Source organism: Schistocerca nitens, chromosome 5 (assembly GCF_023898315.1).
Source record: "Schistocerca nitens isolate TAMUIC-IGC-003100 chromosome 5, iqSchNite1.1, whole genome shotgun sequence".
Lineage (NCBI taxonomy): Eukaryota > Metazoa > Arthropoda > Insecta > Orthoptera > Acrididae > Schistocerca > Schistocerca nitens.
In genome coordinates, this window is record NC_064618.1 from 80,146,080 (window position 1) to 80,163,207 (window position 17,128).

The following is a 17,128-nucleotide window of genomic DNA, read 5'->3' on the forward strand; positions in this document are numbered from 1 at the left end:
TTCCTTCAGCACCACCACCCTTTATCGGGCACGTACTGTGCATATTATATATCCAGTTCCGGGTACCTGGTTAAAGAAAGGTCCTGAAGGACCTAATGCTGCATGGTGAAATCAATATACAAATAAAGTAGTACACGAATGGGATACGAGCGGGTCAGAATACGCCTTCTCCAGAAATGCACTGGTCACTGCATAAAAAAGAGCAAGAGCGCCCCTATCGTGCGTTTTCCGTACCTGAAGGACGATATATACACGTTAATTCTATCAGGCAGCAAAGGACATGGAAGAGCAGTTGAACGGAAGAGATGTCTTGAAAGGAAGATATAAGATAAACATCAACAAAAGCACAGCAATGGTAATGGAATGTAGTCGAATTAAACCAGGCGATGCCGCAGGAATTAGAATAGGAAACAAGAGGCTAAAAGTAGTAGATGTGCTTTATATTCGGGCAGTAAAATAAGTGACGATGACCGATGTAGACTGGCAATGACAAGAAAGGCGTTTCTGAAGAAGTGAAATCTGTTAACATCGTACACAGATTTAAGTGTTAGAAAGCCTTTTCTGAATGTATTTGTACGGAATGTAGCCTTGTACGATAGCTTAGCTAAGAAAAGAATAGAGGCTTTTGAAATGTGGTGCTACAGAAGAATACCGCATAGTATATGGGTAAATCGCGTGACTAATGAGGTGGTACTGAATCGAATTAGGGAGAAAAGAAATTTGTTGCACAAGTTTATTAGGAGGAATCGGTTGATAGGACACATCCCGAAACATCAGTGATTACAAATTCAGTATTACAGGAAAATGTGGGAGGGCGGGAACTATAGAGGGAAGCCTAGAGACGAATACAGTAAGCAGATTCAGAATGATGTAGGTTGCAGTGGATATTCTGAGATGAAGACGTTCTACTGTAACAGAGTCGAGGGCTTTATTCCATCCAAATGCGATGATGACAAGTTGAACACTTTTTCTAACAGATACGGTAATATTGTACAGTAAATTGTAATACTTGTAACATGCTGAAGTAGTGCTTTATTTCTTATTAATGTAGGCCGTGGGTTGAAAAATGAGCCCAACTAGTTGGGGCCTTGATCGAAATGTTTACATTTCAACTAACTAGGAGAATATTCCGATACTAACTACAGTGGGGGCTCGCAGCCAAACGTTGCCATTTATCTCGCATACGATATGGTTTGCGGAACGATGTATACTTTAATGTTTTTTTCCTCTTACACACGTGTCAGTTTCCGCCTCTAATTATGATAATTGTACAATACAAGTACAACAAGCAGCGAAGTAGTCGTCCCGAATTTGTAAGTTTACTGAATATACCTTGCGGTTTTAGTTTTTATAACGGGAAGTGCGATAAGTATGGCGCGAACGCTGCCGTCGTGTTACGCTGCTCGTCAGTCTGTTTGTTTGTTATAACCTGTATTTCACGTTCAGGCGGACTGTACTCGAAACTATGAAAGGACTGTACGAAATCTGCAGAGCCTACAAACCCTACGAAATAAAGGCACTACACGGAGTCTACCACGTCTCGTGGGGCTCCCCATCCCAGTGCCTACCCAAACTGCAGGGGAACATAAGGTTCCCTGAAAGTTCAAGAGGGATTACCTGTCAGCACAAGTAATTTCCTAGAACGCGCTAATACGGTGACCAAACAGGCGAAAAGAGAGCGCAACATGCGACCTGTCGCCTTGTTGTCTAGAACGTAAGGTTACCACACGAGGGCAGAAAGCAGTTCATCTTCTGTTACCGAAGGACACAAACAAATGAGAACTCAGTAAATGTAACACAGAACAGAAGGCATTAGCATGCAACGCCGCAAGGTAAAAAAGTGCACACCTTTTCATTACAAATAACGAGGAACAATGCGAGTGCGTATTACATTGAAGTATGCGGTATGACGTAATAACTACAGGTAACAAACTTCACGCGACAAGTAGTAGCAACTACCACAGTTTCGTAACAGCCACCACTACCGCTTGTTTTCCGAAGAAACATTGAATACTGCGACACATTTTTACTCGTCTCATACTGATGCCGGAACAACGTAGACGTCCTAGTTATACCGGAGCCGGTTGTTGCCGCAGTAAGTTAGCGTGACAGGAGGTAAACTACGCTGGTTGGCAGAAAGCCGAGGCTGCGTACTCACAAGCTGCTCTTGACGTCGGCGCTGGGCCACGGACGGGGCTTCATGTCTGCTGCGCTGTAGCTAACTAGTAACTCTTCTGTCTGCTGGCTACTGGTTGCTGCGCACACACGGTAGCTGCCGGAGAAGCAGCTAGCGACTGGCGAGCGCTGCGACTGTCCCGGCCGGCGGCCGCTTATCGCCGCTACGGCGAGACAAAGGTCGCATCTCCCCCCACCCCGCATCTCTCCATTCCGTTCCTCTCACCTACTGCCGCGCACTCCGAGGCAACCTCCAGCGCCCACACCTGGGACTCCAGAGACTTCTTCCCTGTCAATACAAGTTTCTGTCGTGGCCCCTTAAGTCGTCGGCACACGGACCGTGCTGTCGAACGTCAACGTTGGCGTGCCAAGTTCAACGTGCTGCTGAACGCTTAGGAACGATGCGACTTGTGCATACGGTACGTGGGCCCCAACGTGGTATACGCGATCGCAACGCACTCCAGCGGCAGTTGAGGGATTACCTGGAAAATTGCGCAGGTCGCACCAGTGTTTAAGAAGGGTAGTAGAAGTAATCCATCGAACTACAGACCTATATCATTGACGTCGGTTTGCAGTAGGGTTTTGGAGCATATACTGTATTCAAACATTATGAATCACCTCGAAGGGAACGATCTATTGATACGTAGTCAGCACGGTTTCAGAAAACATCGTTCTTGTGCACGAAGTAATGGCCGCTATCGACAGGGGATCTCAAGCTGATTCCGTAATTCTAGATTTCCGGAAAGCTTTTGACACCGTTCCTCACAAGCGACTTCTAATCAAGCTGCGGGCCTACGGGGTTTCGTCTCAGTTGTGCGTCTGGATTCGTGATTTCCTGTCAAGAAGGTCGCAGTTCGTAGTAATAGACGGCAAATCATCGAGTAAAACTGAAGTGTTCCCCAGGGAAGCGTCCTGGGACCTCTGCTGTTCCTGATCTATGTAAATGACCTGGGTGACAATCTGAGCAGTTCTCTTAGGTTGTTCGCAGTTGATGCTGTAATTAACAGTCTAGTAAGGTCATCCGAAGACCAGTATCAGTTGCAAAGCGATTTAGAAAAGATTGCTGTATGGTGTGGCAGGTGGCAGTTGACGCTAAGTAACGAAAAGTGTGAGGTGATCCACATGAGTTCCAAAAGAAATCCATTGGAATTCGATTACTCGATAAATAGTACAATTCTCAAGGCTGTCAATTCAACTCAGTACCTGGGTGTTAAAATTAAGAACAACTTCAGTTGGAAAGACCACATAGATAATATTGTGGGGAAGGCGAGCCAAAGGTTGCGTTTCATTGGCAGGACACTTAGAAGATGCAACAAGTCCACTAAAGAGACAGCTTACACTACACTCGTTCGTCCTCTGTTAGAATATTGCTGCGCGGTGTGGGATCCTTACATCGAAAGGGTGCAAAAAAGGGCAGCACGTTTTGCATTATCACGTAATAGGGGGGAGAGTGTGGCAGACATGATACGCGAGTTGGGACGGAAGTCATTAAAGCAAAGACGTTTTTCGTCGCGGTGAGATCTATTTACGAAATTTCAGTCACCAACTTTCTCTTCCGAATGCGAAAATATTTTGTTGAGCCCAACCTACATAGGTAGGAATGATCATCAAAATAAAATAAGAGAAATCAGAGCTCGAACAGAAAGGTTTAGGTGTTCGTTTTTCCCGCGCGCTGTTCGGGAGTGGAATGGTAGAGAGACAGTACGATTGTGGTTCGATGAACCCTCTGCCAAGCACTTAAATGTGAATTTCAGAGTAATCATGTAGATGTAGACATGTATATGTAGATGTAGTTCGTAAATCACACTGTTTAATAACGGGCGCGCGTAAAATTCGCACGTTAGCTCTATTAAAACGCACATTTCCTTCATCGTCCACGAAAAGGAAACTACCATGTCCAAGCAATAAGGACACAGGCTTATAAAAGTTCCATTACAAACAGTGCGGTACAAATTTGGAATACTTCTCCGCATAAGATAAACATTATTTCATCATTTCCACATTTTAGTCAAACCCCAAGGTCATTCTTACTTGATCACTGTTCCTACCCAGTAGCAGAATCTTTGCAACATGTGAATTACGAAGCGTAAAAGAGAAAGGAGCAAAATATCTTTATACAAGTAGCGCAAGCTGTCCTGTAGATTAAGCCAACAAAGTCACCCCTCAAATAAGGTGAGCTTATATTTACATAACATCAAATATTATAACATATACTTATCTTAAACTAATAATAAAGTATCAGAACCTAATAAAAACGCGAATGTTAGGGAAAAAAATTTGGAAGTGTTAAGACGCGAACCACCGCTGCCCCCCCCCCCCCAAAAAAAAAACTCATTAATAGACATGGACACTGCTCATTACGCTAAACCAAGAACACGCTGTTTGTTCTTACTCATATTGTGTTAAGCCTCGCTAAAAATGTTAATCGTAGATAATTATATTACTAACTGAAATTTAATTATAACAAATTGTACCAAGAACAATGCGTTTTGGGTGGATCTTCAGTGTGTCGCTGCCTTCAAATAGCCTACTTTCATTATACGCAAGTTACAATAATTCTTCTGCCACGAATACGATGTTATTCATTATAATACAACTAACAATGGGTTTTCCAGCGATTCTCAGTTTGCTGGTGCTCAGAAACGGCATATATACATATAGGCTTGAAATGAATGCAAATATGGCGCCTCACAACTCTGTACTGAAGGGAGACGGCGTGCGTGTGACGTAGGTGGCGTTGTGCCATCTCACTGGTCAACGCTCAGACGCACGCTCAGAATATCTGACATGCCAGATTGCTCTGCACGTTCGGAAACACTCCCGAAAGTGCTATTCCACGCTATGACGTCAGAATCTCGGCACGCTCAACGTTGGGATGCGCGGTCCGTGTGCCGACGGCTTTAGGCTAAGAAAGCAAGCTGCTTACGTACGTTCCTAGCTCTTATCCTAGTGCAGCAGTGTCCGTTCCTCTTCCTCTGCTCCTTTCGTCGATGAACTACATTTCGTCATAGTCTGGCGTGGCCTTCCTCAAAGGAACATTTATACGGCCGCTCCATCTTAACTCGCTCTCAACATACACTGAAACTGGTACACCTGTCTAACATAGTACCGCGCCCCCGCGAGAACGCGGAAGTGACGCAACAGGACGTGCCATGGACTCGACTAATGTCTGAAGTAGTGCTAGATGGGACTGAAACCATGAATCCTGCAGGGCTGTCCACAAATCCGGAAGAGTACCAAGGGGTGGAGATCATCTCTGAACAGCACGTTGCAAGGCATCCTAGATATGCTCAAAAATATTCATGTCTGGAGAGTTTGGAGGCCATCGGAAGTGTTTAAGCTCAGAAGAGCCACTCTGTAGCAATTCTGGACGTGTAGGGTGCCGCATTGCCCTGCTGGAATTGTCCAAGTCCGTCGGAATGCACAATGGACATGAGTTGATGCAGGTAATCAGACAGGATGCTTACGTACGTATCACCTGTCATAGTCGTACCTAGACGTATCAGAGGTCCCATATCACTCCAAATGCACACGCCCCACACCATTACAGATCCCTCCACCAGCTTGAACAGTCCCCTGTTGATAAGCAGGGTCCGTGGATTCATGAGGTTGTCTCCATACCTGTGCACACCCATCCGCTCGATACAATTTGAAACGAGACTCTCCGACCACGCAACGTGTTTCCAGTAATCAATAGTCCAATGTCAGTGTTGACGGGCCCAGGCGAGGCGTAAGGGTACACGAGTGGGCCTTCGGCTAGGAAAGCCCATGTCGATGATGTTCCGTTGAATGGATCACATGCTGACACTTGTTGATGGCCCAGCACTGAAATCTGCAGCAATATTCGGAAGGGTTGCACTTCTGCCACGTTGAATGATTCTCTGCCGTTCTTGCAGGATCTTTTTCCGGCCGCGACCATGTCGCAGAGTTGATGTTTTACCGGATTCTTGGTATTTACGGTACACTCGTGGAAATGGTCGTACGGGAAAATCCCCACTTCATTGTTACCTCGGAGATGCTGCGTCCCATCGCTCGTGCGCTGACTATAACACCACATTCAAACTGACTTTAATCTTGATAACCTGCCACTGTAGCAGTAGTTACATATCTAGCAACTGCGCCAGGCACTTGTCTTATATAGACGTTGCCGACCGCAGCGCCGTATTCTGCCAGTTTACATATCTCTGTATTTGAATACGCCTGCCTATACCAGTTTCTTTGGCGCTTCAGTCTGTAGAGGGTGTTCGGAAATTCCCGCTACAAACCTACAGGACTTGCAGAGGGGAATGAGTACATAATGTTTTGAATAGCAACCCGTGTCCGGTTACACATTCTACGGCGGTTTCAATTCAGACGTGTAAGCTGTGTACGTCTGTTGAGGGAAGCAGAAAAGTCCCATAGTAGTTTATGCTGGTACGCTGTAAGGCATACATAATGACGTGTAGTGCGTCAGTCGGTCACCTGAATGGTCGCATGCAAAGTTTAATTTACGAGACTCTTGTAGACAAAGAGGGAGATCTGCTGGCAAGAGTTATGATCGCTGTACTAGAAAGTGAAGAGACAACAGGTGTGATGAAAAGTGTCTACCAGAAATGCTTCGTAGGTACAGCGTCCGTAACAACGTTGGTGGTCGCCACATCGAGTCGCTGTTGCAATGCATAAGCACAGTTCTGTAGGTAGTATGCTGTAGTCTTATGTTTCGAAATTATGTAAACACGTAACGTTTAATAGATAATACAAACAAATGTGCTTAAGTAATAAATGGATGTTTCGTTATGTTTCTTTTAGAACTGTTACCTAATAATTGTACTGCGTCACGCCTAATCAGTACCTCAAGCACAATTGAATGCGTTAAACATCTGAACTGAAGCCGTTCCCGGACATGCGTTCCTGTTCAAAACGTTATGTTTTCAGTCCCGTCCACAAGACCTAGAAGTCTGTAACGGGAATTTCGGAACACACTGCACTGCTAACTACCTGACAGTCACCACTGCCGATCGCCAATCGCGTGGTCGGACGGGTTATCACGTCACACTTGTTTGTACCGAGGATTAGCCGCCTTCTTTCTGCAAGGTGGTACGCAGGACGCTGCTCAAATGTCTGATGTATTCGCTTCTAAGCCAAGTGCAGTTCGCGACTCCACTGTTAAATAGTTTTCCTGACGTAGACGTTAAACTACAATTAAAGTCCCAGTGGGTACTTAATGCCAACCTCCCTTATCGCCACATTAGCTACTGATGGAATGCGGAACAAACCTATTACGTGTACATACTTCGAAGCAAATTTTTGACAGAAGCTTTCTTGTAAACACGAGCCAGGGATCAAAATGTTCAAACTGCTGAGGTCATCGGTCCGTAGACTTACACACAACTTTAACTAATGCGAAGCACAACACACACCCACGCTCGAGGAAGGCCTCGACCTCCGGCGGGAGGGGCCACGTAGTCCGTGACATGGCGCCTCAAACCGCGCTTCGCCAGGGATCTTTAAGAAATTTTTTCACTGACGATACGCGCGAACCGTGGCAAGGCGCCGTAGACCACGAGGTGTGTGTGGTAAGAGTTTCATCACGATCGCGTCGACGTTTGTAATATCTCACATGGTGCCCACATGGTTTGTGGACTTATGTATACTGTTGCTTTGTAATGCTACTCACTCGGCTACAAAAAGTTTTTTAAGTGTTCCCGAACTTTTGAAACACGCTGTATTACGTATTTTTTTGTGTGGTATTCTTCATGCGTGAGAACATCCCCAGTATTGGGTCCTACGGAACGAGCAGTAATCAGTCGTTAGGCACGAAACCAGCGTCGCTGCGCCAGCTGAGAACACACGAGTCCCGCGGACAGGTTGTCCGCCCTCTGGCCGACCAGTGCAATCGATGCGAAAGGGCGACCAAAGGTCGAGAGGACAACCCGATTAAAGTGGGGCTGTCCATGCGTGGAGCGGCGTCTAAACCGGAAGTACACGACCCACGCAGACACCACGCGCACAGGCTTCTACTGGTTGTTTCATCATCAGATGTGAGCTGGATTAAAGTGTCTCTTACCACACTATTCTGTACCAGGGGGGTTTCCACTGAGAAACACGCCGTCTGATGAACGACAGCCCTAGAAGTTTCACGCTGTTGGAATTATTAGACCTTCTCACAACGCGTAAGGCGACGTGTGCGATCTTGCTCCAGCACCGGACTCACATTCGCAAGGAGAGAGATTCATATCTTCGTTTGGTCAGTTATTCGTGGTTTCTTTATTTCATACAAGGTGAACATGGCGCAGAAAAAAGCGAAGCTAATTTTACTGTCATCTCCCTTTCCATTCCTCGTAGCGATGAAAAGTTACGGCTTGAGGAAGTCATTTCTTTCGTCATGGCTGTGACAGGAGCGAATTTTCTCCAGACAATTTTACGGTAACTGCACCTTTCTTACAGCACTTGAGTTGCTTGAGCAATGGAGTAGCGTGAGAAAGATGTAATGTTGCTGATAGAAGAGTAAGGTTATCATATGTCTTATGAGATCTGGAGATCAACAGTGCAAAAGCCGAAGGTAAAGAAATATGATTGGATGAAAGTTGCCGAAGCAGTCGAAGATCCTACTGGGAACATGATAGACCATAAATTCATTCGACACTAGCATCTGGCGGGAACGGAGTGAATAAGCTCAAGCTTCGTGATTCTTTCCATTAAAAAGGAAAAGCCCAAAACATTTATTTGAAAGTAAACAAGAGTGTATGTGTTTCTATTACGCTGATTAAAATTAAAAATATAAGACAGACGTGATCGTTCTAATTTGCTTACGTTCAGGGTATCTGTAATAACACGGCTCGTATATCACTCTTATGTTAGAGATTTTTAATGATAAATAGAAATGGGTTATTCGGGGATCATGCCATTTGCCCTCTAACAGGATATACGATAACATATTTTATCAAGTAGCTTATGTAACAGGTCCTATATACATTTCACATTTAATCAAACATATTTCATTGGCATTGCCTTCATTATACATAGTTTAATGAAAATCCTTGAAATGCTTCGCATATGTCACTCTAGACATCAGAAACTATCTGATATATAGCAGCTGCTGAACTGCTGTACAATCACTAACGTAAATGTTTACGATTGCTAATAACCAGAGTCTAAATGCTAGTCTTCAAGTTACGACATCCGCCGGTAGTCAGTGTAACGCTTTTAAATTTCCTCCTCAGTTGTAATGAGAAGCCAGCGAAAGGCGCCTACAGAAATATGTGCAAAGTTTTGGACTAATGCTAATGAAAGCTCTAGCTGTTCAGAGGTACGTGCACTACCTCCACTCATGTACTATCTGAGACATCTAAAATCTTCCCTTCCTACGACATTTTGCTTACTGCGTCAAAAACAGTGCGCTCGCTGTGCAAAATAATCCTCTCTGAACATCAAAATCTTGCATCGTGCCTCTAACTACACTCTTAGGCGACGGAAGTCATGGGATAGCGATATGCACATACACAGATGGCAGCAGTATCGCGTACACAATGTACAAAAGAGTAGGAGCTACCATTTTTACTCTGGTGATTCGCGCGAAAAGGTTTTTGGAAGTGATTATGGCCGCACGATGTGAATTAACAGACTCTGAACGCGGAAGTAGACGCATGAGACATTCCTTTTCGGAAATCGTTAGGGAATTCAATATTCAGAGATCCACAGTGTCAAAAGTGCGCCGAGAATACCAAATTTCAGGCTTCACCTCTTACCATGTACAAAGCAGACGCTGATGGACTTCGCTTAACGACCGAGAGCAGCGGCGTTTGCGTAGAGTAGTCAGTGCTAGCAGACAAGTAACACTGAGTGAAATAACCAGTGAAGTCAGTGTTAGACTTACGATTAAGGTATCCGTAAGGGCGGTGCGGCGAAATTTGGCGTTTTGGGCTATGGCAACAGACTACCGATGCGAGTGCCTTTGGTAACAGCACGACATCGCATGCAGCGCCTCTCCTGGGCTCGAGACCATATCGGTTGGACTTTAAGAGGACTGGAAAACCGTGATCTGGTCAGGTGGGTCCCGATTTCAGTTGGTAAGAGTTGATGGTAGGGTTGGAGTGTGACACAGACCCCACGAAGCCACGGAACCAGGTTTACAACAAGCGATTGTGCGAACTAGTAGTGGCTCCGTGAAGGTGTGGGCTGTGTTTACATGGCACGGACTGGGGCCTCTGGTGCAACCGAACCATCACTGACAACAAACGGATGTATTCCGCTAGTTTCAAAATGGTTCAAATGACTCGAAGCACTATGGGAGAACATCTGAGGTCATCAGTCCCCTAGACTTAGTACTATTTAAGCCACACACACATCCACGCCCGAGGCAGGATTCGAACCTGCGACCGTAGCAGCAGCCCGGTTCCGGACTGAAGCGCATATCAACTGCTGCCATTCGTTGACTTTGTGTTCCCAAACAACAATGCCGCATGTTACTGGGTCACAACTGTTCGTGACTGGTTTGCAGAATATTCTGGACAATTCGAGAGAATTATTTATCCACTCGGATCGCCCGATATGAACGCCATCGAACATTTTATAGAATATAATGGAGAGGTCAGTTCTTACACAAAATCCTGCACCGGCTACAGAGGCAGCATGGCTCAATATTTCTGCAGGAGAGTTCCAACGACTTGTTGAGTCCATGCCACGTCGAGTTGCGGATCTACACCTGGCCAAAGTAGGTCCGACACGGTATTAGGAGGTATCCCATGACTTTTGTCACCTCAGTGACTAGTGTTATTGGTAACCAAAAAACAATGACGTAGTGTTCACAGGTTATGGTTATCTTGTGTTCTCTCCCATCACCTCTAATATAAACACTTGTTCGCAGGTGCAAGCGAATGGAAGTGAAAAACCAGATAACTGTCTGCAAATGTGAATTCGCTTATGTTCGCTTCCATTCGTTCCGGCGTAGAGTGATTTAAGGGGCTCCGGAACGCCCTATACTTGCAATGTTAAAATAACGCTTATAAATTACATCTTTCCTCACAAAGTATTTGAGGTAGGAAGTTGAACTTTTTACAGATTATTTATTGGAATATGGGCTACAACTTAACACAGGGATTTTACAAAATTTTAGTTCAGTTATTAAAGATGATTTTTCTTCAGTTGCAATGAAAATTCACAACATTTTTTTGCAATTTTTTATTTATATATTCAAAAATATACAGTTTTTTGGAAAAAGGCTGTGTTAAATTATGCAGAAGGTACTGTGTAACATTTACTGAAAGTTTGAAACAAATATGTTTGGAAGATCCTTAGAAAACATGTAATTAGTATGAGAAAATAAAAGTTTTGGGAATCGAGCGACAAAGATTGGATTAACTTTTTAGTGCATGCCACGTCCATAGGATGGATTATCTTCATCCTCTGCAAACTCCTCCTCCAGCTTCCTCTTGTTCCTCCTCCTGTTTACTCTTGCTTGTATTTCTAGACTCTTTACAGCCCTGTCTGCAGCCCGAAGGCGTTCCTTGTCTAAAGCAAGCATCGCTCGTACCATGTTAGAACCTATCATCTCACTTGGTTATCGTCTTTATTGTTTACAGTAATAACACGTATCTTTGGCTTTCCAACATTTCTCCTTTTCTTAAAAGTCTTCAGAGGATTTCTAATAACTTTACTTTTACTCATTATTATACTTCAAGAAAACAGAGACTCAAGAAACAGAATTAATTACGAATATTTTCGAGATAACGACAGAGTAAATAAACATGAAACAATCGACAATCACACCAGCGATATATATTGAACCATCACAGGTTAGCCACAACACATACTTTATCTCACATCACTAAAATGTACCTGATGAACACGGACGTTAATAATAACACAATTTGACAGCAGTTTAACAGCGCCACAGTGGGTCACGCCCATGTAGAACACATTTCAAAAAAAATTTAAAAATAGTTGTAGTCTTCGGAATTGAATAAATTATATATATGCAGATTCAGAAAACGCAAAAAAGTAAAAATTGACCTTTTCATGATTTTGAGCCTTTCCGGAGCCCCTTAACAGTCTCTTCACCCATTTCTGTGCAAAAAATTAGTTTTATTTACACCGATGAGCCAAAACATTAAGACCACCTGCTTAATACATTATTTGTCCGTCTTTGGAACGAAATGCCTCACTGGCACTAAGTACCAGGGATCCAACAGTTTGTTGGTAGGTTTGTGGAGGTATGCGGCATTAGAAGTCTACACACAGGTCATGTAATTCGCGTAAATAACGGGCCGCTTATTTGCGTATCGCGGTGATGGCGCCCGATAGCGACACAGATGGGTTCCGTAGGATTTAAATCATGCGAAATTGGTTGCCGAAACATCAAAGAGAGTTCACTATAATGCTTCTCAAACCAGTATAGCTCGATTTTGACTCTGAGACACGGACAATTGTAATGCTGAAAGATGTCGTCGCCGTCGGGGAAGACATGAAGGATGAAGGGCTGCAGGTGTCTCGCCACTGTCAGCGTGTCTTCAATTACTACCACAGGTCCCATGCAAGCGCAGGATAATGTCTTCCATAGCATAAGACTGCACTCACCAACCTGCGCCCGTGGCGCGCTGCACGTTTCCTTAGGACTCCTGTACGTTGAAACGGTGAATGACAGCTAGTAGCATGTAAATACCGATCAGTATGTGTCGCTTTCCTATAAACTCTGTGACCAAGAGTTCCGTCCTCCGGTCATTAGTCAAAAGACCATATCCGATATTGTACGATGAGAATTTAGCACCAAGAGCTGCAACATCTTAGGGGCGTGTTTAATCGTAACGGCTACGAAAAAACAGATTAGAGTGCATTTGAGTTTGGACTATTACCTAAACCAGCTGAAGACACTTTTAGTCCTGTGGCTTTCCTTCCATATGCTGGGAATGTGTCTGCCAAGATAGGTAGGGTTTTGAAGAAATATGAAATCAAATGTGTACTCCGTCCGCCAGCTAACATGAGAGCACTTTTCGTCTCTGTTAAGGATTATTTAGTTTTGACAAAGCCTGGCGTTTACAAAATAGCATGTGAGTGCGGTAAAGTATACACTGGCCAAGCTATTTGTACCGTCAATGACAGATGTGTTGAACATAATCGCCATACACGATTACTACAACCCGACAAATTTGCGGTGGCTGAGCACTGTCTTACAGAGGGGCCTAGCATGTTGTACAATGTGACAAGTGGTTGAAAACGACTCGCGTTACTGGGATTGTGTTTTAAAAGAATCTGTCGAAATCAAGTAACAGATATCATTAACCGTGATAATGGATACCCGCTAAGTAAAACTTGGAATCCTGTTTTATCAGATACCACGAAATAATGACATCTGAATCGGCCGGCTATGAGTAATAATTTTTAATGATATAACGTCTTTCAACAGTATTCACCACTGGAGGTGCTGCAGCTCTTCTCACGCCATTTGTATTTTCGTTGCATATAAAGATGGCGACAGGTGTGAAAATTACCGAACTATCAGTTTAATAAATCACAGCTGCAAAATACTAACACGAATTATTTGCAGACGAAATGAAAAAACTGATAGAAGCCACCCCGGGGAAGATCAGTTTGGATTCCGTAGAAATGTTGGAACACGCGAGGCAGTACTGACTCTACGACTTATCTTAGAAGATAGATTAAGGAAAGGCAGACCTACGTTTATAGCATTTGTAGATTTAGAGAAAGCTTTTGACAATGGTGACAGGAATACTCTTTCAAATTTTGAAGGTTGCAGGGATCATATACACAGAGCTAAAGACTATTTACAATTTGTACAGAAACCAGATGGCAGTCATAAGAGTCGGGGGCAGACAGCAAAGGGTCTGAAAGAGCAGTTGAACGGAATGGACAGTGTCTTGAAAGGAGGATACAAGATGAACATCAACGAACGCAAATCAAGGATAATGGAATGCAGTGGAATTAAATCAGGTGATCAGGTGAAGCTGAGGGAGTTAGATTAGGAAATGACGCTTAAAGTAGGAAATTAGTTTTGCTATTTGGGAAGCAAAATAACTGATTACTGTCGAAGTAGGGAGGATAGAAAATGTAGACTGGCTATGGCAAGGAAAGCGTTTCTGAAGAAGAGATTTCTTGGCATCGAGTATAGATTTAAGTGCCACGAAGTCTTTTCTGAAAGTATTTGTATGGAGTGAAGCCATGTATGGAAGTGAAACATGGAAGATAAATAGTTTAGACAAGAAGAGAATAGAAGCTTTCGAAATGTGGTGCTACAGAAGAATGCTGAAGATTAGACGGGTAGATCACGTAACTAATGAGGAGGTACTGAACAGAATTGGGGATAAGAGGAATATGTGGCAAAACTTGACTAGAAGAAGGGATCGGCTGGTAGGACATGTTCTGAGGCATCAAAGGATCACCAATTTAGTACTGGAGGTCAGCGTGGAGGGTAAAAATCGTAGAGGGAGACCAAGAGATGAATACACTAAGCAAATTCTGAAGGATGTAGGTTGCAGTAGTAACTCGGAGATGAAGAGGCTTGCAGAGGATAGATTAGCATGGAGAGCTGCATCAAACCAGTCTCTGGACTGAAGACCACAACAACAGCACATAAAGGTTTCATCGTTCGCGGTTTGAATCAGTTACCGGTGAGAGCGGCTTAGCTTTTCTCACCTGATGACGGCGACCAGGTGGACCGCGGAGATATTGTGTAGAGACGACATTTTCATCCGGCTGGAGACTCGACAAGAATTTGATCAATGTAAATTTGTGGTTGTATGTATGTTGGTGGGATAACACTGACGTTTCTGGTCACATTCCACGACTGCACACAGATGCGGCGGTTAATTGAGAGACTATCTCCTCGAATAGTTAGGCATTTATCTGGGATGCCTCGAAATCAACGGATCCCCCGGGCCTCAGATGAACAATGGGATATCCGTTTCCGAAATAAACACGGTGACTGCAGATACGATGACTGAACAACAAATTAGTCACGTTCCTCTTTCGGACGCTTAACACTTTCGCGAACCTTAATGACGTGTGACTCACCGTGACATTAACCACATGGGTTTCAGAATGTAACGACGGTGCCTAACGGTTCCTGCCGGACCGAGCCGCTAGGTCAGCTGTGTTATGTCGATGTTCTCCTAAGGCTTGGCCCCTCGAACCTAGCGGACCGAGACAATTTTAGCTTCTGAATGTTCATGTCACGTAGGTACATTAAGTTTTACTTATAGAAACCTTGTAATTGTGATGAGGCCTATTTGCTGGGTGTGACAATGAGATTATGTGCTGAGATTTGTCCATGTCTCTAGAGTTCTTTCTAGTGCACTATTGTGCGTGTTGTATGTTTAATTGCCATCAATTACCCCTTTTTACTCGCGTTTTTGCTGAATATATCATTACCTGGCAGACAAAGCACGAGAACAAAACAGCACCTCCTTCACTTCACACTTTCACATACAGTCGTTTGCATTCAGCCCAAGTTTCCTGACTGCTAACATTTAACTTACTTCAGTTGCTAAAATAGTAAATACACTAAAAATAGAGACTTTTGTGTAAACCTATTTATGTCATTGCACATGTTATACAGTGTGATTATGTAATATTTACAGGTTTATTCACCATTATTAGGTGTAATATGTCGGGATGTTTTAAGTATCTCGTATTTCGAGGGTTGGTAGGATGCACCAAAACAAGAAATATGCCCAGTAAAGGCGGCTCCAAAAGGCGTACCGTAAGAGCTAAGAGCAGATGTTCATATTCGTTACTGTGAGACATCTCTTGTACTGAAAGCTGATTGCTATTACGAACGACCTATACAATGCAGAGACAAATGAGTAAACAAATCAGAATACATTATTCCGTTACTGTGAAACAGCAGAGTGTCTGATGTTAACATACACAAAAACGTAAACATTTTCTTCAAATTGCCAGACCACAGCAGAAGATCATGCCAACCATTTCCTATGTGGAAACTATGTATATTATGCTGGTAGGCGCAAAGATATAATTACAGTGTAAAAGCATTTCACAAACTTATTGCAACAGAACCTGGCTCCATTACAACTAATGCATGCGCTCCACTTTAACCTGAATATTGTGAATGCGGTTTACAATAACACTAGCAAGTTTTTAGTGCATTTACCCATGCACAGTAACAAAGGAATGTGTCTTCATTTGTGTACTGCATCATGTAGGCGTTCGTAATAGCAAGGAGACTGCAGTACAAGGTATGTGTTTCAGTTTCGCTGAAGCGAGGATAAAAAATCGCTCATAGCTCTTAACGTATGCATTTTAGGGCCCTTGTTTACTGGACATTTTTGTCTTATTTTGATACATGCCACCACCTCTCAAAATAAGGAAACTTTCTTTGTGAATTCTGAGATCTCCTTGCCGAACTGCTCGGAGACTTTGCCGTGTAACAAAATGGCTGGGTCATCCACTATTATCGAGTGGACACCCAGCGGCTACTCTGTTATGGCTTTCATCAATAGTTGTTCCCGGTCAGACGACTGCTCAATGGCCTGACCATTGGTGGGCTTGTAACTGGAAGTTACGGAATCCAGTTGTTTTTGCCCCCGCTGCACTCTACTTTGTTGGTTGCACACGCTGGGTAACATGCTTAATAAGTTTTACTGTTTCTATATGAAGACTTCGTTGGTCTTTGTCACTGTGGTTCGCACGTTGATGGCGGATTACGTTTGGGACCTGAAGATGACGCTGTTTGACGTTCAAACTGGTAGCATGTTCTGAATAGACGACGTTGGAATACAATACCGTTGTTAGTTTCAGTTATTATTCAAGTACTTCATGTCCTGTTGCCGTGTCCTCGATAGATTACCAGAGACATATGGCTACGTCCGGAACTCAGAGAAAGACAGGTCGGACGTACTTGTTAGAACAGTTGTTAGCCTCGGCATGCTGCCGCCGCTAATGGAATAGTTAGCCGACTTATATCGGCACGAGTTCAGAGATAGACATAGAATTAGCTAAG

General features: G+C 43.8%; 1 protein-coding gene across 2 annotated transcripts in view; it reads right to left on the minus strand.

Moving 5' to 3' along the window:
- Positions 1-17,128, minus strand: part of LOC126259898 (mitogen-activated protein kinase kinase kinase 13) — a 379,295-nt gene that overhangs the window by 89,460 nt on the left and 272,707 nt on the right. The window contains exon 1 of one of the 2 annotated variants that reach the window (XM_049956980.1): positions 2,159-2,266. The exons of the other annotated variant lie outside the window; for it this stretch is intronic. Within the exon in view, the coding sequence (XP_049812937.1) occupies positions 2,159-2,202 (44 nt within the window). The 5' untranslated portion in view covers positions 2,203-2,266. Of the gene's footprint in view, positions 1-2,158; positions 2,267-17,128 lie in introns of those variants that run through there. 2 annotated transcript variants of the gene reach the window in all.